The sequence below is a fragment of the Ammospiza nelsoni genome, chromosome 3 (assembly GCF_027579445.1).
Source record: "Ammospiza nelsoni isolate bAmmNel1 chromosome 3, bAmmNel1.pri, whole genome shotgun sequence".
NCBI lineage: Eukaryota > Metazoa > Chordata > Aves > Passeriformes > Passerellidae > Ammospiza > Ammospiza nelsoni.
The window spans coordinates 28,795,108-28,816,807 of NC_080635.1; the positions used below are offsets into that span (position 1 = coordinate 28,795,108).

A 21,700-nucleotide genomic window follows, 5' to 3' on the forward strand; every position below is an offset into this window, starting at 1 on the left:
TTGTTCATTGCAAAGGGAGCTTTTTAATGACTTCAATTAACAGAGAGAACTCCAGTTAGTTCTTGCTATACAAAAGTGTCCACAATGTCATTAAAACAAGATTTACAAGTGTCATAACTCTCAGCAGCATAGTCAACAATACAGCCAATCATTACAACTGAGCACCAAAAGAGAAGGGGGGGAACATCATACCACTGAGGAATTGGATGAAAAGACAGGAATGTGGGGGGAGAAGGTGCAGAGGAAAAAAGAAAAGTCATTTTTTCTTTTCAGTCTAGATTGATTTTATTCTACAAAATGCTACTCAGTTAAAATTGTAAAAGCAAAACCATTTTAATACGTTCTTTCTTTTGTAGCAGCAAGCTTTCTCTAAACAAGCTTTTTGTTTTAGTGCAAATACTGTAGGCCTGTAATTCAGTAAAATAACAAGAACAGAAAAGAGACAACACCAGAGAGAATGCCTCAGGGCTGAAATTCCCCAGGACTGCAAGAACAACATCAAGACCACTACGAGCAAAGAAAGGTCCCACTTCAGCAGTCATCTTTAAGAACCTCTGTGGCAGAAACTCTTTCACTGCAGACAGACAGTAAAAAAGAAAACCCATGATCTAAAACTTCTGAGGAAAAAAAGATAATGGCGCCCCCCAAACCTTCAACAATCCTCATGGTCACCTGTTAGTCACTGAGACTTCATTTCACTACTGACACCTGCCTCACAGCAACAAAAAGCTGCTGATGCTTTCAGTTTGTCCCACGTGAGTGGAATCAGAACCAGGCCCTTTCTGTATCTGAGGATCTTAAAGCAGACTTTAGTGACACTAGTAACTTATCTCTCTAATAAAGATGCACTATCCCTTACTGATGTTACTTTGAACTACACAGGATATCAAGATATATACAACAGTTTATCCTCTCACTGAGCAAAAACAATTGGATACCTATTTCCTACACATTTTAATATGGTTTTAACATCAAGTAACCACAAACAAGAAAGTGGAATAACCCTTTAATCATACAGGATAGGAGGGGAACAATTAAGTAAAACAGGATTGGGTTTTATTATTATCTTGTACTCTGAGATTTGTCCTGAACTCCACCTACTGTTCACAGAGGAATGATAATGCATCTTTAAAAACATATCTCTTTTTACATTTTATACAGACAACAACAAAACTCAGATTATTTTATTTAAGGAATCAAAAAAAAATTATTAGCCTTAAAAAAAAAAGAAGATTGTAGTATTTTTAATGCTTTCTTTATTATATCCAAGTCTTGAACAGAAAAACAAAAGATGTAAACATGATAAATAAATAAGAAATAAATGAATATTGTTCCCCCCACCTCTTAAAATGTTTGACTTGGCCTTCCTAATGAAAATTATCTTGTGTCATGACAGTAAGATTTCTTACATTTCAGAAGTCTGTTTTAAAATGAAAAAAGCAACAACCAAAAGGGGAAAAAAATAAGCAACAACCAAACACCAGGAATGTGATTTGGGTGGATGTTAAATTAATGGCTGGCAGATCTGCTGGAGCAGGCACAAGACGGCTGCCTGCCAATAAATAATAAGAGACCAGGGAGAAGGGAGGTGTCTTAGGTTAGTTTTCATTTTGTTCTTTTCTTTTCATTTAGGATGAAGGCCAGGTGGATCCTACATACAGTAAGCAGCAAAATTAAAGGTTCAGATGAACTAAATAGATCATTTAAATAATAATTATAAAAACAAAACAGAGAGCTACTGTCCCCAGCATGTTGGTCCCAAATCCCATCACACCACAAGTGGATTGAGACTTACTCAGTCTCCACATCAACAGGAAAGGAATATATAAAGGCAATGCCACAATTGGGAAAAGAGAAGGAGGAATGAGGGCAAAACTGGAACGGCAAACATTACCTAGAAGCTGAATGTTTCCTTCAATGCAGCTGTTACTACTCCTCCCAGTTTGGCATTGATTAATTTAGGATGTTAGGAGAGGCTTTGTTGGGCCAGTCACCAGGGGGCTGACCCAATACCAGCTGAAATTCCCTGGGCCTTTTTCCATTGACTTCAACTCTGTCAGCACTAGGTACAACAGCTCCCATATCCCCACTACATGCAGAACATGGAGACACTACATTTAGGAATCAGCAGGGAAGGTACTCATGGAAAATAACATTTGGGCATGGGAAGGACAATCAGTTCCCAAAGAGCACACCAGAAAACATTAAAAGAACAATGCAGGGGCCAGACCAAAATGGGAATGAAGTTGTACCTGCCTGCCAGAAACTAAACAAAAGTTAAGGCTGATCCACAAAACACAAAAGGCTGGAGATCAGCAATCCCAACAGAGACATTCTTTGAGAGACTTGAGGGGGAAAACAGACAGGCACAAGTTATCTGGGGCTTTTTCCAAACAGTGGAAAATAATCCTCTTTTTTGAGGAGTTTCACATGGCTCCCATCAGTATCACAGGTCAGGAAAGGGAAGCATCTTGTTCTGTCTCTGAGCAGGTCAATAACCAGGCAGGAGGGCAGTGGACAAGGACCAGCTGCAGCTCCTTTTGGCAATGATTCAGTGACCAGAAGCAAAGGTAGGTTTTTGTTGTTCCACCAGTTAGATCTGAGGAGACAGCTGACTTCTTGAAACCCCTACAAGAGGTGGATGTTCCTGATCTCACAGGAGACAGCAGTCCCGGTCAGCTAGCCTCAAAAGTAGCTGCATCATTTTAAAACTCACCCACCACTTGTCAGAGTTGTTCTCCTCAAAAATGTGTGGAAATGACACACAGAGATGTTTTTTAACAGTTTTAGATTCTCAGTCCAGAGTGGCCCAAACAAGCATTTGGCAAAATGGAAACAGAAGCTGGAGTTTCACCGAAGTGGTATCATCTTTGTAAAACCCTAGGAAAAGTGGATCCTTTGTGCTAACTATGGGAAACTTAAGATCTACTTTATTAGAAAGGAAATTTTGATGTACACGTAAGGACAATCAACTCCTTTACTAATTTTACTTACTGTGTGAGTTCCATTTGAAACCACTAGCACCAATATCAAATTGGATGTGTTTAAACAATATAGAAAAAGCCTGAATCCAATCAGCTTTATGAAGCAAAAAGGATCCCTCACATATTTCTGGCAGGTTTGGTAAATACTGGGGTTAAAAATAATAGTTATAATAAAAAAGCCAAAGTCCACCTTTAGAGCCAGAATAGTGTCCCATTGAATGGATTCAAGGAATGGGCAGTGGCCAGAGTTTGAGGGAAGTTAGCCCTGCTGAGTAAAGTCCCAGTTCCACAAGACTGAAACCTATTAATTCCCAGTGGAGTTGCTGGGGACTGCAGCAGTTTTGCATCTCGTATGACTAGCCCTATAATTGTATAATTGTGTGCTGCATTTCTCCAGGTCCAGCCTGAACAAGAAACGCCACAGTTTCAGCTGATTAAAAAAAAATATATCTATATATATATATATGTGTGTGTGTGTGTGTGTGTACGTGTGTATAAAAGACAAACTAAATAAAAATAAATAACTGCCACCACAGCTTCAATAGGCAGGACCAAAGAGCTATCTCCTAAGTGGTTTAGCTGGCAAGCTGGGCAGTCCTAGTGTACACAGGGTCATGGTTTGCCAGTACTTTGATATCAATAGGAATTGAGCTTGGATCCAAGTGGAAATAGATTACACACATTTTCAGTAGTGAACATGAGCACTGGAGAGCTTGTGCTCTCTCTGAGCACTTAGTAGTAGCAGTCAAGCCCACAGGCTAGAGAAGGACCCAAGACTAGGGAAAGAGCCCTTTGGTTTGATTCTTTGTCTTCAGGCCAATCAACCACAACAAAAGATCAATCTGCAAAGAAAATATAAAGAAAAACCAGAGGCCAAAGACCAAGGTGCAAATAATGCTAATCGATTTTCCTCAGCTGTCAATTTGTCATTTGCCAGAGCTTGTCAGAAGCTCTGTTTTAGTTCAAACAGGTCAACACTTTATCCATGCCATTCCTGCCTGGTCAGGAGCTGGGGCCTTGTGGCCTGTGCTGTGCTGGTAGGTATGTGCTGCTTTGTTTCCCAACAATGAAAAAATCAGCAAGGGTACAGCCAGCTAATTTCACTGTCTCAGCTGCTGCCTGTCTCCATCCTAGATTTATAGGCATGTGGTGCCACCTATTTTTTTTGTACCATGTTCTGCAAATATGGCCAAGGGGAGGGGAAGATTTACTAACAGGAAGAGATCAGCCTCTGAGTCAGGAGCCCTGATGGGAAGGAAGATGTAATACTCCCTAGACAGCAGGCAGCCCAGGAAAAGTAAACAAGCAGCAGACTTGATATCCAGCAAACTAGGGTAAAACCCTGCCAGTGACTGGTAAGTGCCAGCCCAGCAGCTTTTCTGACGTTACTTTGGCCCTGAGATGCTAACTTGGTTTTTGGAGGAGCCCAAGGGGATAAATATATCCACATTTTTAAAAAGAAAGGTTTCACCATGAGACTTCTTCTGTCTCTGTGCCTCGGGCTAGAGACTACAAGGTCTGCCCTTGCTGCTGAGCTCTTGGGCTCCTCTTGGTCCCCCTTATCTCCTGGTCCTTCCAGCTGTCATCCTCCTGTCTGGGCAACCCTACGTGTTTCCCACAGCTATTCCCAAGAGCAAAGATCCTAATTAGACTTCAGAGTTCAGAGCAACTGAGTGAAATGTAATGGGATCGACAACATTGGAAATTATATGCAAAGAGAAAGAGAGCGAGCGAGCACGCAAGAGAGAAGTTGTAAGATCAACTACCCAGAATGATTTAAGCACAGAGCACAACCGCTCCAGTCAATCCACAAAGGAAAGGGACGACTAGCAACTGTCTGCAGCTCGCCTTCAGTCCTGACCAGGAGCGCTCCCCAGGTCCACTACGGCCACAAAGAGCTTTCCAAGGCAGTCCCTACAGAGCGGACATCACCCTCTCCAAACAGCCCTGGCGTCAGTCCCACCCTTGCCGTTTCCTGCCTCCAGGGAGCTGGCGTTGGTCCTCACTCTCCTTCCTGGAGCTGTAGCACTTCCCCATCCTTGTTCTTGCTGCCCTTGTGCTTGAACAATCCTGTGCCTGTCTCTAATCCCACGGAGGGGGCTCCCCCTATGGTGCTGTGGGGGATGTAACACACTGGCAAAATGGGGGGCCGCAGGGGGATTACAACGCCAGCAAGGTGGGAGAGTTCAAGGAATCTGAGGACTGGTCCCCACTGCTGCTGCTCCTCCGGTGAGCTTTGGAGCAGGACTCAGAAGGGGAGAGAGGAGACTCCTGATCCAACACGTTGGGGTAGGTGAACACCAAGTTGGAAGAGCCAGGAGTGATGGCTGGTGTTGAGGTCACCACAATGGGAGTGTTGAGTGCCTCCTCCCCATAAAAACCTCCAGCAATGCTGATGGGCTTAATGACAGACCTCTGGGCTTTGTCAAGGACCAAAGAGGAAGATGGGATCTCTTCCTCCACAGGCTCCTGCTTCACCACCACGGCTCCACTTGCTCCAGTCCGAATGCTCTGGAGGCTGCTGGATGGTGGGCTGCGACGTTCCTCGGGGCTGATTTTGCACACAGGGCTGTGAGCCACCAGCATAAACTCCAGCTTCTCCTTCTCCTTCTGGAGCTCAGCGATCTCCTTTTGCAGCACCGACTTCTCCTCCTCCAGTACTTCAGTTTCCTGCAGACAAAAGGGGAATAAATAAATAAAATAGCAAAGGCTCTGAAACTACTCCTCACCTGGAACAGGGCCACCAAGTCCAGATCCCATCTGGCACGGGCAGATACACCCCAGACTCTTCATGAGCCAAGCAGACACCAGGTCACTGCCAGACAAGCATCTTGTGTTTCACGTGCCTATTTGTAGGCTATTCCCAAACATCACCAATCTAAGGTATTATAAATGTTATAAAGAATCTCGTGAACTTGCCTTAATTTTCTGATGGCTAGTTTTTGTTACTCTGTCTTGGCCTGTGACTTCAGTCTTCTCCCTTGCTGTCTGCCTGACAGACACTTTAGCAGAGGACCCAGATCTCCTTCCATTGTTTTTTCATGTTAGACTAGTAAAATTCTTTTCACTTTGACAGTGGTAGTATATAGCAGTCTTTAAACTGTTTCCATTTTATTTCTGTATTGCATATTCCAGTTTAGGTCTGACACTTGTCTAACTCCTGCCCAAAGGACCAACACTGGATCACCCCCTGATGCATCCACTATTAATACATTTATCTTTCCTGTGGTCACATCACGCAGATGGATCACAGTCAGCCTGGGAGCAGTTAGGACCTTCCCACGTGAGGAGCTCATGACTTCACAAAACTCACACTCAGCCCTTCAGGACATGACTAACCATTTTGCACACTCCTCTCACTTGTATCACCTTAGTCACAACATCTCTATAGGCCGTCTTGCCTCCCCTCCACTGAGAACACCTCCTAGTTTGAGGCAGCAGCACATTTCACAGGTGTGCTTTCACTGCTGCTGTGCTTGTTAACAAGATCATTGGATAAAGCCAGGCTGGTTCTTGACCAGGAGCACTGGAGCCTTTCCTTCAGCTTATTTCACACAACCCAATCTTGTCTTCTCTTCAACCAGTGCCTTACCCCTTGGTTCTTATGCTCAGCTCTACCTTCTCCAGCTTTACTAATTATTACTTGTACAGCATCAGGGCACACATCTCTGTGCTGCTTCCTTTTTGAAGGAAGTCAGTTACTACCCCACCTCCAAAGGAGGAGTAAGCCTAAAGGGTATAGCTCTGACAGGTACACATAACATCTCCCTTGTCTACAGCTTTCAGGTGATCCTTCCTCTTCAGTGTTCTTGTCCTTAAAACCTGCCTTTAGGAACACAGTGTCTTATGAAAGATGACCAGAGTCTGGGAGACTTGTGCTAGTTGAGAGGCAAGAAGGGAACAGAGCTCCTAGGACATTTTGGGCACTGAGCAAAAGAATTTTAGGGTCCTAAGCTCCAGGACCAAGTCCCCCTCATCAGCAGCTGTTGATGTAGGAGCAGTACCCTTGGGTAGCTTCGGATGAAGAAGGCAGAGTGTGTTTGCAGCATCTTCCTCCAACGTGCTGGTGGAGGAAGAGCAATGCCCTTGGAGCTGGTTGGAAGGGTGTGTGACAAGGAAGAAGAAATGCACGCAGGGCACGTACCGCCTGGAGTTTCTCTGTTAGCTCTCGACGCCTGTTACGACACTTTGCAGCTGCCAGCTTGTTCCTCTCTCTCCGGATCCTTCGCTTCTCTTCTTCCTCAGGCGACAGCTGTGGGCAAGTGCCAAGAAAATCCAATCAGATCTGAGCAAGGCATTCCTTTAAGTTTGTGAGTATTTAACCACAATGCAAAGGAAAAAAGCCTGATCCAGCAGGATGCTGAGCACTCCCCCTCGTCACTGATGTCAGCAGAAGATGAAAGCACACAGTATCTCTGCCTGCACCAGGTCTTAGCAGAAGGGAGAGGAGAAGGAGCAGGGCACAGGGAGAAGATTGTGTAAGAGGACAGTGAATCTGCACCAAGGCCAAACAGATAAAAGATGCTCTGATTGTTTCACAACTTGGGTGGTACGTTAAGCAAAACCAGAGCACGATGTTGTAAGTGCCTCTTTCTTGAAAGAAAATATCTGCTCCTTCCCACACAAAAATAGTTGATCTCTTGAAGGTCGGGATGGTGTATAGGGGGAGGCAGGGAAATCAGCAGAGCTCCCATGAAGTCCGTGAAGCAACAATGATTTATACCACCCAAAAATCTGACCTCAGATTTTTGAGCACTCAGCGAGATAACACACTGCTTCTTGCATCAGCAGGCAAGGCTCCAGTGATATCAAGGGCTTCCTGAGGCCAGCTGACATCCTCACTGATGTAAATCAGGAGCAATTCCATAGAAACTCATCCAGCTACACTCTTGCGAAACCAGAGGAAGTGAAGGGGAGCTCGCAAGACCTGGTCAAAGCTATGCCTGGTTCTGGGGGTTTGAGACAAGGCTTTACAAACCCCAGCAGCAGCAGATAGGTTTAGGCCATGGCCATAGCCAAGGAGCCAGTTCAGCAGGGCACAGAGCGAGTGGATGTTGCACCCAATGTGCAGGATCCATGCAGACAGAGCAGCACGCGGATCCAGCGGGAGCCACGGGGATCCAGGGCACGTGCCAAGCCCTTGACTCCAACCTTGTGCCCTACACTTCAGCCTCACCCAGCCCATGTGTGCTGCAGGGACTCTGGCCTGGTGACTGTAAATGAAAGCAAAACCCTGACACCTGGCAAAGCACATGTCACATCTCACAGAGTGCCAGCAGAGAATGGTAAGAAACATTACCTAGCTCCTCCTCTTCAGAGGAACTTCAATTTTAATATCTTCACGGATTGTCAATATCACAAATGAGACATTCACAATTTTACTCTCTTTTCTTTTTAGTGTTAGTTTTACTCCAACCTCAGCCTAGTTTGTTTTGGCTTGCTCTATCTCCCTAATTTTGATGTTTGCAGTTTCAGTAAGTTAACTTCAGCCTCTGGGTATTCAGCTCGTTCATATCTCCTTTTTTCAGTATCTGATCTGTGCCTGTGATTTCACCTGCATGTAACATGAGCCCCTGGATGCTCACTGAGCAACACAAGCAATTCTAGAACTGCAGAACACAGAATTTAGGCGCAAAAGCTTTTTCCATCAGCAGCTCACAATGTCCATCCTAAGGCTGGTGGTAGCTCCATTCAGCTGGGCAGAATACTTCCCCCAGGAAGGAGCCCCTGCAGGCACTGCTGTCCCTGCTACAGCTCTGCCCACCACACAAATATCTACAGTATGGAAAAGCACTGAGCATGCACACAGAAGCTATGCTGACTTGGGGCCCCTGTGTAGAATTTTCAAGAGCCTTTTCATGCTTTGGAAGCACAGATCTCATTGAAATATGTTTGGAGTAAATTTTCTGCTACAAAGACCTTCAATAATTTAAAAATTATCTGTTTCAAAGACTGCTTTGCAAAAATTGCACAGGCAGGGCAGTAGCCCCTAATCTGGATGTTCTTAACATTTTACCAGGTCTAAAAAGGAATATTCCATCAGTGGTTGCTGGATTTGTTTGAAAGTGGTTGGATTTGGCACTCTTTGTGCCCCTGCTGTATGCGTTATTCGTAGCTTGTCCAAGCCCAATACGTGCATTCGCTGTCAGGAACATTCATCAAAACAGGCTCCTTTCATAAAGTGTTACACAGGGTTTTCCAAAAAGGCACTCCGATGTGGTGTTCAAAGCACCAGCCCTGGAAACCTGAGCCAAAGGGCCACAGCAAAGAGCCCGGGTACTGCCTTAGCACGTGTCTAATCAAAAGGACTTGGCTCTGAATGACCCACAATGAACGGCTTGCAAACAAGCCACAGGCCAGGAATTGCTTGGCAGGCATCCTTCAGCAAATAACTCTGAACAACAAATAAAGCAGAGAATATGGTGATCTCTTCACGGCCAATTTGTGAACACAGAGGCAGCATTTGTCAAACAAATTAGTTGTTGCTAATTATTCCTCCAGCTCTGTGAGACTTTCTTTGCCTTTGGACACCAGCCCTGCATGCAGGGAACAGGGAAGTAGCTCCAGCTGGTGGAAAAGGCTGGCACCTACCGAACCACCACGGCTACTCCATCCTTCCTCCCAGAAATGGGACCTCACTGCAGCCATACCAGCTCCCCACACAGAGGTACTGCTAAACTCTGACTTTAACCTCCTGGGCCTAAACCAGACAGCAACTTCACATAAAATAATCAGAATGCGAATCAAAACAGATGACGTAGAAGTAAAAGTAGGGCTGGTGAGTCTTATTAGAAACAGACCTCATGCAACAGCTCGCGCTCGTGTCTGAAGGGTGCGCCGTGTGTCTCACTGCGCTGCTCCACAGCGACCCACACAAATGCTGCTTGGGAACAACTTGGGGAGATTAAAAAAAAAAACAGATCTGACTAAACTCAAAGAGAAATCAGCCTAGCACTGTGAATAGCTGTTCACCAGACAGCCCTGGAGAAGGCTGATTCTTACTAAGAGGAGAACAACAGTGCTGATTTCCAGAAGATAAGATGCCTGCACCTAGTCCACCAGATCCAGGGTCCCAGCCTGATAATCCCATTAGGAGGCTAAGCACAGGGCAGCAGTGGTACAAGCCACCTCATGCCAGTTACAAACATACCTCTGGGTTTGGAGCAGAAAAATCTCTTATGGGATCCCCATCAAACTGCTGCAAAAAGATCAAGCAATTACAGGTTTGTAGTGGGAAGGTGGATTTAGACTCCAGTCCTCCAGAAGGCTCTTCATACTAGAGCTGAGGTGCTCTAGGGAAGCTGTTCCTCCCTGCATGCTGCTGGCTGGGACTGGGGGCATCACACAAATGGAGACTGGAGCTGTGCTAGCAGCTACAGAGCTGACAGAAAACACTAGCTGATGTAATTTGGTGGCAGATTTGTAAAGGACCTACATGAAAGCTGCTCTGCTTTCTTGGAGGTTTCCTTCTGCCTGGAGCGGCAGAGACACTCAAACTGAAACCCAGGGCTCAACTTCAGAGTTTCACCTGCTTTTGAAACCAAGCCACAATGCGGGCTGGCAGTGCGAAGTGTTGGATGAAGACTGGGTAAATCTCACCATATGATGAGGAGGCAGCAATAAAAGTCACCCTCCAGCTTACACCCTCCACCACCCTAAGAAAGCCCAGCATGTGAACAGCACCAGCGATGGACCTCAGTGCTCCCCTGCAGTGCCGGGAGATCTCGTGAGGGAGCGGGGACAAGTCTCTGTACGTCTGTTTCCAAGGCACTGCAGTTACCTGCTCATCTCTCCGTCTCCGTCCCACGGTGGTCCCGATGGTTTTGATGACCCCAGGACGCTGCAGAGCCGTGTGTCCGGCCACCGAGGACAGCGGGGGCAGCGGGTGGCTGTAGGGGTGCGAGCGGGAGTAAGGGCTTGACATGGAGGTGATGACGGTGGGCTGCACCATCCACTGCAGGTCTTGGCTGGTTGTGATGGCGTTGATCGTAGGGATAAAAGCACTGCCTGATCCTGGCATATCTACTCGAAATTTCTAGGAGGAAAGGCAGAGGAGAAAAGGGACAGAGAGCACAGAAGAAACCGTCAATGAGAGCAGAACATAAGTGGTTACTCCAAAACCAGCTAGGCCCTCAGGAGCAGCACCGGTGAGGATCAAAGCGGCACTTGAAGCAAGAGCACCAGTAGCTGCAGCTGCAGCTCTGCAGCATCTTAAGCTGCCCCTGCCTGCCACAACCCCTGAGGAAGGCACTGGGCTCAGGCACTTCCCCTCCAGAGCAGCCCTGCCCTCTCCCAACCCCTTTCCTCTTCCCCCCCGCAGCTCCCCAGCATACCCTAACCCAGCCTCCCCTCCCCACCACCATGCCCACTGCTGCCACCTCCTGCCAGTGCCCACCACTCCTTCCGGCAGGGAGCAAAAGGGGAATTAAGGAGTTTCTAGAGAAACACTTCTCTTCAAGCCCAAAGAAAAGGAAGAGAAACTTCAGTTCTGAAATGCCATTACCAAGCAGAACAAAGCCTCCTTTCACCAAAGGATTGCCCTGAAATTTGGGCTTGGTCCACGTAGGGCTTGGTAGGGCAAGAACAGCAGCCTGCTTCTCCTTCAGTAGCTCTGTGCTCACCGAGGAGCCCAGCCCTGAGATGGTTACGTGCGAGGATATGTATTTTAATAGCAGCCTATAAAGTAGGTCTTAGGATTCAGATCGGACAAGTTCCCTGCAGCTCTCTGCACTGTCTAGACAAAACAAGGCAGCAGTAAAACCAAGGCAGCAGGTAATGATCGCCTCCAAAATACATGTACACCTTCTTTCAGACAGAGGTAAATCCATCTGGATAATATGCTGGCACTAAATTGCAAGGAAAACAATCACTTGTCCCCGGAGGGGGAAGCAGGAGAGAAAGAATGTTTTTGTCTATGCTGAGCTCCTTCAGGAGGCTTTCAATGGTTAGACTGGAATTAACTCACAGACAGGCCTTGCTCCAGCAATCACTGAGCAAGGGACAGGGCTTGTAGGACCCACAGCTGTTACCACCACTGGTCTGTAAGCCTTGAAATGACTCCATGAGAAAGGCACATTCTTGGGTCAACAACCTGGCTTCCCAGAGGAGCGAGAGCCCTTGCATCAACCTGACCTCAGCTCAGGTAAGCGTCCCAGATAAGGGACACCAACATAGATTTCCTTTGCAGGGTGTGCCTAGTCAAGCACCTTAAGAGCTTTGTTAAACCAAGGCTACTGCAAATAGTATTTCACATGCTGATAGCTGCAGCACTTCAGGCCAGCACTAGCGAGCTGCCAAGACCTGAAGACCAGGAGAGCCAGTCTGAATACTGCCAACTGCTGACTTACACCTCTGAACAGCTCAAAATCTAGCAAGGAAGGAGTGAGTCAAGTTAAGCAGGCGGGGAAATTACACAGAGAGGATGACAATGGTACCAAGACCTTTGGCAAAACCCCCAACAGCACCTCAGAGATTCACTTGGAGCTTGAGTCCAACACAGCCTCAGTTCATCCCACATTTCAGAGTCCATGTCACCTCCTCCAATTAGTTAAAGAGGCTCTAAGCCACAAACTGTCAACGCTGCATCAGAATTTATGAGTGCAAATCCCCTCCTTTGCTCTGCATGGTGTAGGCTGTGACCACATGGCACAGAAGAGGATGTGTTGGTGCCTCCATAACCAGAACACAAGAGGACCTAAACCTCATCAGAAGGGAGGAAGTGCGAGCCCAATTGAACCACGAACCAAACTCAAGGGATGTGAGCCCTACTTCCAGATCCGCAAGCGGCTCCTACCACGACCATTGCCTATCTGTGCCACCACCCTCCCTTTCATGTCCAAAAAGCAGAGAGGAAATGTCCTGTCTTCCCTGCACGGACACTACAAAGCAATGACTGTGAAACATCCAGAGAGCTTCTGGTGCTTTGCCATAGAGACACCACTGGCATTCCAGAGCTAACCTTTGCCTCCAACACCCAACAACATGCTAAAAATTCCTAATAGAGGTTGTGAGAGTCAGTTCCACCACTAAATCAACCACATGAAATACCAGAATCTGACATAAAAATCAGGCTCCGAGTATTGACTAAGCAAGTGCTCTTTCTATTCACTCCTGTATTCAACCTAGGACCCTTCTGTAAAACTAGCAGAGGTCTCCAGGACAGCAAAGGGGAGTCGCTCAGTTCAGCCACATCCCTCTGCAACTCCACAATGCTTGCCTGCAGACCTGGGGGGAAGAGACCAGTTCCTCTCTGCCGTGCCCCATCTCTGTCACCAGCTTCCCTTCTAATAACTCAAAATATTTTAGAAATAAAAAACCCTAAACCTGTATTCTGTACTTTCCAAAGGCAGTATTTTTCCTGGATAACTAAGGGACACATTTTCCTGGATAATTAAGGGACACACTGCTGTGGCAGCTTGAGTCTTCAGACAGTGTGCTCAGTCCAACACCAGGTTTTACAAGCAATTCTTCCTGACTGATCAGGCTTTCCCCACCTACCTTGCTTTCCCTGCTAGGACACTGCACCAGATCAGCTCTGCCATGCCAAAATGCTGCTGGGCCCCACATTCTGCCCAGTGCCGTCAGCTCTGACCCCTGGGATGCTGCTGGTGGCAGTGGCAGGCCCTGAATTTCCTGTCCCTCCCCTGCATGGCCCCTTTGAGCACCAGCCTCCTCACACAGAAGTGCCAGAACTTCCCCCAAACTGCAGCCCCTTCTTTGCTCTCCTCATCCCTCCTCCTCTCAGAGAGGGGCAATGCCCCTGCCAGGCTGAGAGCACTGCCTGCCCTCACCCACCTCCCCACTTTCCAGACCCCCTGTTGCCTTCTCCTCTCAGGACATGCACAGCTCTCCTCTCCTGACCCACGAGAGGCTCCTGGAAGCAGCTCTGTGCCAGCTTTCAGTTGTTCCTCTCTGCAAGAGTTCAGTGCACTAGAGAGAGATGAGGCGATAGGCAGATTGCAGGGCTACACACGCAGCACGCGCTCAGCCACGAACCCACCGCTCCCCTCCTGACCCAAGCAAACACACATGAAGGTATCATTAAAAAACCCCAACAACTAAACAGCAAACAGAAAGAGTCCTGTTATTAAGTGTGCCAAGAACTGAGGTCAGTCTCTGCTCTGCCTTAAAAATATGGGGTTGGATGAGAGCCTTCTCAGATCCACACAGGGGAAGGCTCCAGCGAGTCCTGCCACAAGCAGGGGCAGACTACGTTAGCAGCTCACAACTCAGCAGCACAGACAGCACGGGGACATTTCAAGCTTTGGCTTTGTGTTTCTTTTCTCCACCTTAAGATTTATATAAAAGGTTTCTATAGAGCACCCTGCTGTGTTCTTTGGTCCACTCTGGACCTTCACTGCCATCTGTAACTGTGCTGGCCAGCACTAGAAACCAGTCGAGAAATGGATATAATGGCTGGGGAAAAAAAAAATCAAACCCAACAACAAAGCAACTGAGAAAAATCCTAGAGCATCTTCAACATTACTCAGTTACCAAATACAGGGTATATGTGATAGATCTTACAATAAATACAAGACCCTTGTGGCTCTCCTATGCTGAACATCTCCCCGAAGAAAAAGTGGACACAATGCTATAAAATCTCAGGGGAAACTTGACCACTCTGAAAGAGTACACAAACTCTTCCCATTAAAGTCCATGTTTACCACATGGCAAGTCAGTGATTAGGAAAATAGCATGACATGCAACTTAAAAGAAAAATGTTCCAGTGCTGTCCTGTATGGGAAAAAAATAATTAAAAAGCATCAAAGTTTTGGCTCAGAAACACAGTTTCCATTTAAGCATGTGACTGATGCATCTTTTCTTGCTTTTGGGGGAAAAAAAAAGAGAACATAATAAAGAAAAAATTTCAGCAATGCATATTTTCTGTAGTGATAAAACTGCAGATCTCCATAGACCAGAATCAGCAGAACAGCCCAACTGCTAGGGTAAAGGCAACGCTAACATTTGATCCTAATCTACAACATCTGTAAGGATCAAGGGAAAAACGGAGCACAAGGCCTTGAGAAATCTCCCGGATTCTTAAAGAAAACATTTATGTTCTCGCTAAGCCAACGTCCTGCTCAAAGCCCTGTTTCAGATAGTAACCCTAGAAACGGGGCTCTGCTCCCCGGATCAGACGGCACGCACACCAGCTGCCTGGGGAAGACGTGGAGCCCCAGAAAAAGGGGAAAACCCAGTTATTGCTCGGACTGTGACAGCTCAAACGTGAAGCGGCGACGGAGTTTCTCGACCTCCTGCAGCAAGTGCTTGAAGCCAGAGCAGCTGTTCAATCACAGCAGGAAAGGGAGAGTGAGAATTTGCAGTTTCGCCGGGCGTTCCCAGCTTGTCAGGCCCCTTTCCCGCTCCCCCACCCTGTCCTAGCGTTTACTGTAAACCAGGGAATAAGCTTTATCGGAGCTAGAATCCCTGGAAACCCCAGCCTGCAGCCCGCAGAGGGCACCAGCGAGATGCGTTTGGAGCAGGCGGGGAGCGGCAGCGAGTCATTTCTGGTAAAACTTCTTTAATGTGAGGAATGTCACGGGCTGGTACGGCTGGCAGAGTTTAAGACTGGACTTTTTTCCTTTTTTTATTTTTTTTCTCTTTTAATTATCCTATGACTCCTTGATGCGAAGGCCACACTGTGCTCACACGGCCAGTTCGCTCGTACAAGCCACACAAGAAATAATATTGTGAGAAAAAGGGGGATGGGGGGGTCAGAAGCCCAACTCTGAAAAGGCAAAAAAAGAGTGAGGCTGGGCCAGCTGATGTAAACAAGTTATGAAATAACCCAGGTTTGTATAACTGGTCCGATTGTGTAATGCCTTCCCCAGAAGTGGTAGATTTAGTCGATCTAGGCATATAAGTAATTTCGAGGTATTTTCTTAGGAAAATGAAAGGGAAAAAACCCAAACCACAAGACTGGGCTTTCAGGTCCGTGAATTCACGCCACTTCCACAGAAAATATTCCCCATCCTCGAAGCGCCGCCCGGTAGTGGGGCTTGAGTAGGGAGCGGGGCCGGGGAGCGCGGGGAGTGCTCCGGCGAGCCCCTGGAAACTCCGGCTCGGAAAGAGCCGCGGCCGGCCGGAGAGCGGCGGCGGAACCAAGGAGCGGGCGGGCAGAGCGCTGAGCACGGCGGCACGCCGCCGGCCCAGGGCTGCCAGCGGGGGCCCCGTGGCAAAGCAAGGAGACTGTCAGCGCCTCGGAGACAAAGTTTAACGGGGGAGAAGCGGGCAGACAACCGCAGGCGCTGGAAAGACTCAGAGCCCACTTCCAGCCATCCCGCCGTGTTCCACGGCGGCTGCGACAGCTCCGTGAATAACTCGGGCGGCACCTCCCAAAGTCCCAGCGAAGCCGCCCAAAGTGCTGCGGGCGAACCCCGGGCACCATCCGGGCAGGCGCGATGAACGTGGACAGCGAGAAGCTCCCAATGAGAACAAAAGCAGGAAGGAGGAAGAGTTCGGTGCGCCCCTATATTCGCGTTACCGACCTCGCAGAGAAGTCGCCCGTAGGAGCCCTTTGATTGCCGAGCGGGTCCCGGCCCGGCGCTGCGCGGGTGCCCGGCCGACAGGCGGGGGCTCAGCACCGGCACCCGGCCACGCCGCTCCGCCTGGGTCCGGGCCAGCGGACACTGCCCGCCGGGCGCTCCCTCACCGCACGTCCCGCCTCGGGGCAGGCCGTGCCTTCCGCAGCACTCCCGGCCCGACAGGCGGGGAACTCCGGTCAGCGTCCCTCCGGACGCGTCGCGGCACCCGCTCCGGGGCGGGCGGACACGGAGGGAAGGAAAGCGAAGCGCCCCGCTAAGGGCGGCGGGACGGAGCGGCGGCTGCGGGCAGCCCCGCGCCCCGGCACCGCCTGCGCCACCGCCACCGGCGCCTCTCCGCCGGGCGCCCGTGCCTCCGCCGCGGAGGAAGCGCCGGCCGCTCCCCGGGCGTGGCGGTGAACTCCCGTCCCGGGAGCGCTCGGAGCCGCCCCCGGAGGCACCGGGGGAGAGGGGCAGCGCCCGGCCCTACCTGCTGGGCTGCGCCGCTCGAGTAGGTCTCGGGATGTCCTGGTGAGCCGCTGCTGCCTCTGGAGGAGGTGTCGAAGTTCCCGGGGTAGTCCTGGTACATGGTCCGAGGTCGGGCCGGGGGAGCCGCGTCCCCGCCTTCCCACACCGACACCCGCCGCTCCCTCGTCGTCTCCCCGCCCCCTTCTCCCTCCCGACCTCTTCGGCTCTTGCCTTTCGCCTCCCAACGCTCGCCGCGGAGAGAGACAAAAATAATAAAAACGGCTTTGGAGACGAGGAAGAAAGTGGAGGGGGGAAAGGTAAAAAAAAAAAAAAAAATTTAAAAAAAGAAAAATATAAAAATAAAGAGATAACAAAAATAAAAATAATAACAATGATGATAAAAGTGGCTCAGGTGGCAGCCGAGCGCCTGCGGGACGGGACGGGAAGGCAGGACTCGGCGGCGCGGCGGGAGCAGAGCCGTGCGCGTAAGCGGGCGCTCGCTGATGTCCTCTCTCCGCGCTGTCCGGCGAAACTCGCCCCGCCGGCGGAGCGGCTCCGGGCCCGGGGGCTGCAGGCGGAGCAGTTCTCCTCCGCCCCCCCAACCTCCTCCTCCTCCACCACCACCACCACACACCGGCCGCCCCTTTTCCCGGCGCGGGGTGACTCAGCCGGGTCTTGCGCCCCGCGGCTCGGCGGCGCTGCGAGCGGGAGCTCCGCGCGCCCGCGGTGACTCAGAGCAATGGCATCGCCCCGGCCGCGCTCGCTTATTATCCGCCCGCCGCCGCCGCCGCACCATGTGCACTCGCACACGTCAAACCCGCGGCGCACCGGCCCCACCTTGGCGCGCGGAGCCTCCCACCTGCCGCCGCGGCGGGGGGGGCGGGCCGCCCGCGGGGGGAGGGCGCCCGCTCGGCCGCGCCCGCCGCACCACCCGCCCCGCCGCGCCCGCCCCTCCCCGGCCCGCGGTCCGGGCGGCTCAGGCGGGGCGGGCGCAGCGGCGGGGGCAGCGCGGAGCCCGTTCCCGGCAGGCCCCGCCTCCCCCCGCCCCGCTTGGTGCCGTCCGCTGTCGCACGTTGCCAAAAATGGTCATTTGCGTCGCACGACGCGAGCGCGGGTTTCCTTGCCGCGGATGACGCGCTGCGAGAGGGATTCCCTGCCCGGCCGCCGGGATTTAAAGGGGCAGCGCACCGCCGGCACAAGGACGCGGGGGTGGCTGCGGGAAACGGCGCAGAGCTGCCGGCCCCACGGACCGGCCCGCTCCGCCACGGGGCTCGGGGGGAGCTCGATCCAGCCCTTCTTCCTGCACCAGGGTTGCCCCAGGGCTCGGTCCGTTTTTCAGTGCATCAATAAACCAAGCATTGGACTCGTCTAGATTTTATACCATTCTTAAACTAGTATTATTTTATTTTTATTTATTTTGTTTTTATTATATTTGTATTATATTTTGTATGTTCGTAGTTATTACTTCTATAATTTTAAATTTCTTTTCATTAACGACATTTTTCTTTTATTTACTAATAGTGTGCTATTATTTTTAATTTTTTTAATTTAATTTTTTTTTCCTATAATATTTTATTATTTTAATTCTTATTCAAATTTGACAACTATTCTTACTTCCCCTCCCCCTTATTTTAATTTTTAATTATTTAATCTTTACCTTTATTTTTAGTTTTTAAGTGGACTCCTCCATCCTCCTAGGATCAGCAGAGCCACTCTAGGTCTCCAAACCAGAGTATGTCACAGGAACATCAGGTGACAGCCCTGGGCTCCCCTGCAACAGGAACTGGTGGGACAAGGACTGTACCAGCCCGCCACGGGAGGCTCAGGCATTGCCAGGTCACTGACAAGCACAGGCTGGAAGGTGGCAGAAGCAGATAGAGCAGAGCCATGCACACAGAGAACGCTGGCTCTGAGGTGATCTGCAGCCAATACAGCAGTGATGCTACTGCACAGATTGTTTAAATGCTGCTCCTACACACCAAGTGTCTCATTTCCACCCTCCCTGGAGGATTTGCCCAGCGCTGGGCAAGTCCGTTTTCGCTGGTAGGGAGGGAGAAGTCATCTAAGTTCAAGGTATAAAATCCCATTTAAGCTGTCTCACGGACAAAGTCATTTCCCACAGGAGCCCATCTGAAAGCAGTGGGCTTTCCTCCACTCACACTGTGCTCCTTGGAAGGCAGAAGCAGCACCCATCTCAACCCTGGAGCCTTCAGGGAACTCTGAAATGAAGCACTCCGTGGGGGCTAAGTCTTCAGATCTCTGTTATTTTTTAGCACTGACCCAGGGATTTGGGACTAAAATTCCTGCTGATGCAGTTTAGTTTTCAGCACCTTCATTATTCAGGCAATTGAAATTCCCTCTCCAAATTAGCTGGCCTATTTCAGGCAGCACCTGACTTCGGGGGAGGTGGGGAAAGGGCTGTAAAAATATACCCGTGTTTCCAACTCAAACTGCACTAGGAGTGAGGGTGGGGAGGGGGAGAGGTGCTCTAGCAGGTACAGTGAGGCGGTGATGTGTTTTTCCCCTTGGGTGGCAGGTGATCAGCACATGCTGCTTTCTGCTGGAAAGAGAATTAGCTCAAGATGTGAGAGGAATCATGCTGCAGTTGTCAAGAGATGAAGAGAGAAAGGGTAAAACAAGCAACAAAATAAATAAACTTAACAAAAGCCGTGGCTGGGTTTTGGCTGGTCACCACCCTCTGCTCTGCCTCCCCCTCAGGTGAAGGATGCTGCTGGCTCTGAGGCTTACCAGATGTTAGGAACCACTGCCATCACCTGAGCTCATCAACCCTGGCTCTGGTCCTGTTTCACATCAGGCTGGTGGGCTTGTAGAATCCAGTCTGCTGAGCAGCAAGAAATGCAAAAAAGTATTTGTTGTAGGGAAAGAGTGACAACCAGAAACAGGGAAGCAAGATGGGGGTGCTGGAGCATTAGTGTTGCAGCATTTTGCAAGAGGAAAAGAGAGGTGCTTTACATCCCTCCTCCTAGAATTGTTTCTATACTTCATCTTCAGCAGTTCATTAACCCTAAACTACCTGCCCTCCTCATGTTTCAGCTCATGCTCATTTTGAACGTTGTTTTCAAACCTTATCCAAACATAATTTTGGCACATCTATCTGTCCCGTCGAATTTGCATGAGACCTAGTCTGGGAACAGCTCGTTTGAAATAACATTCAAGGGCTGTTTTAATATTTGGCTGCAGCTAATGTGGATGCAATTAGTTGACACTTGTAAATCCTGAGGTTAAAAGCCCTGTAAGAAATGCAGGAAGCTGAACGCACACCTGAGGCCAAGCCCTCAGCTCCTGAAGGGTGATGAACCTCCCTCCACAGCTGGACGGCACCACCTTGCCCTCCGAAAGCTCCTGACCCACACCCATCAGATGTGATGCTGAAGCTTTACCAAAATACACATGTAAATATATATTTACATTGACTTCACTGGAGCGCCTTCTGCCCTGGGAGCACAAAACCCTGCTGGCTAAGGCAGGCTCACACGTACAGAAGGGATTGGTACACCCCATTGGGAAAAAATATTCCATCGGATTGAGTCTCCTCATTCCCGAATCAGGCCCTTTGTAATACTTTTTATTGTTTTGGACTGAAGGAACTCAGACTAGCCTGGCTCTCAGTACCCTAGACACATGCATTTTTAATACTCATCCAGACCAAGCCGCATTGTGCAATAGGCTCCCTGCTTCCAAAAAACAAGAGATAACATGTACGCCTGCCTAGTCCATTCTTGCCTGAACCAAAGACAAATTAAGACCAGCCCAGGTTCCAGGGCAGGAGAGGATTATTGTAAGGCAAATGAGACCTTGGCTCCTCACACTTCTCGATTTCGGCAGCAATTAGGAGCCTGAAACCCAGACCTGGGAATGCTTTTCACGGTGTTTTTACGGGAACAGTGGATAAGGGCACTTCGCAGCAGCTTAGCTTTACTTAGCCCTCGGCAAGCACGTGGCGAGCCGTCAGCACCTCCTCTCCAGCATCCCCAGCCACACCGTGCCACCTGCCTGAAGGCAAGATCATTGGTTTTCAATTTGAAATATATGCAGCCATGATTCTCCTTCTCCTTGCTCTTCTTCCAACACTTAAGACATCTCCTGAAGAAGCCTGCAGTAGTCACTTCACCTTAAATGTGTATTGCCACCGGTGTCAGAGAGCTTGGATGTGTTGTGGCTGTTCCTGCAGTGGAGCAGGGAAGCTTCTGGACCGAGGGGTGGCTGCAGGAGAGGTGGGACTGAAGCACACTGCTGGGGTGTGGGGAGCTGCAGGACAACCTAAGACAAATCATACACCTCTTCTTCCCATACAATTCCTCATGTCCTGTTTTAAAATTCACCTCCCTGCAAATTGGTGTTTTCTCCGTCACTGTTAATTATTACACAAGTAACTCTTTTGTTTCCCGAGACCTTTTCCTCGAGCTCTCTGGAAAAGCACATATCCAGGGCTCTCCAGCCCTTCCTGACAATTCTACTTTCATCTGTGCGTGAAGTCTGCTTTCATATTGTCTCTTTAAGCGCTAAGAGCAAGTGTTTTGATGTTAACTCCTGGGAACGAGCTCTTAAGCTACCACCTCACGCTTAATTACAGTTATTTATTAACTACTCCAGCATATCCAAGGGAGAACGGAGGTTTTCTCCTTCAAAGGGCTTCTGGATGTGGTTCCTCAAGTACTTTTTGTCAAGCACAAAGCTTTTCCTACCCATGTCCTCTTGGACCACGGA

General features: G+C 49.3%; 1 protein-coding gene across 2 annotated transcripts; it reads right to left on the reverse strand.

Moving 5' to 3' along the window:
* On the reverse strand, positions 1–17,231 carry FOSL2 (FOS like 2, AP-1 transcription factor subunit). Of its 2 annotated transcripts, XM_059467227.1 has the most exons (5): positions 16,995–17,231; positions 10,765–11,019; positions 10,135–10,182; positions 7,129–7,236; positions 1–5,654 (listed from the first exon to the last, which is right to left on the reverse strand). In XM_059467227.1, the coding sequence occupies exons 1-5, from the start codon at positions 17,091–17,093 to the stop codon at positions 5,145–5,147; spliced, it is 1,020 nt and encodes a 339-aa protein (XP_059323210.1). In that variant the 5' UTR covers positions 17,094–17,231; the 3' UTR covers positions 1–5,144. The 2 variants fall into 2 exon arrangements, with proteins under 2 accessions (XP_059323210.1, XP_059323211.1); XM_059467228.1 differs by lacking the exon at positions 10,135–10,182.
* Between the last annotated feature and the right edge of the window lie 4,469 nt (positions 17,232–21,700).

Coding starts and splice junctions, on each gene's coding strand:
- FOSL2 (XM_059467227.1), bottom strand. CDS start 17,093: ATGTACCAGGACTACCCCGGGAACTTCGACACCTCCTCCAGAGGCAGC. Junction 11,020..16,994: donor CGAGCGGCGCAGCCCAGCAG/GTAGGGCCGGGC, acceptor CTTTCCTCCTAG/AAATTTCGAGTAGATATGCC. Junction 10,183..10,764: donor GGAGACGGAGAGATGAGCAG/GTAACTGCAGTG, acceptor ATCTTTTTGCAG/CAGTTTGATGGGGATCCCAT.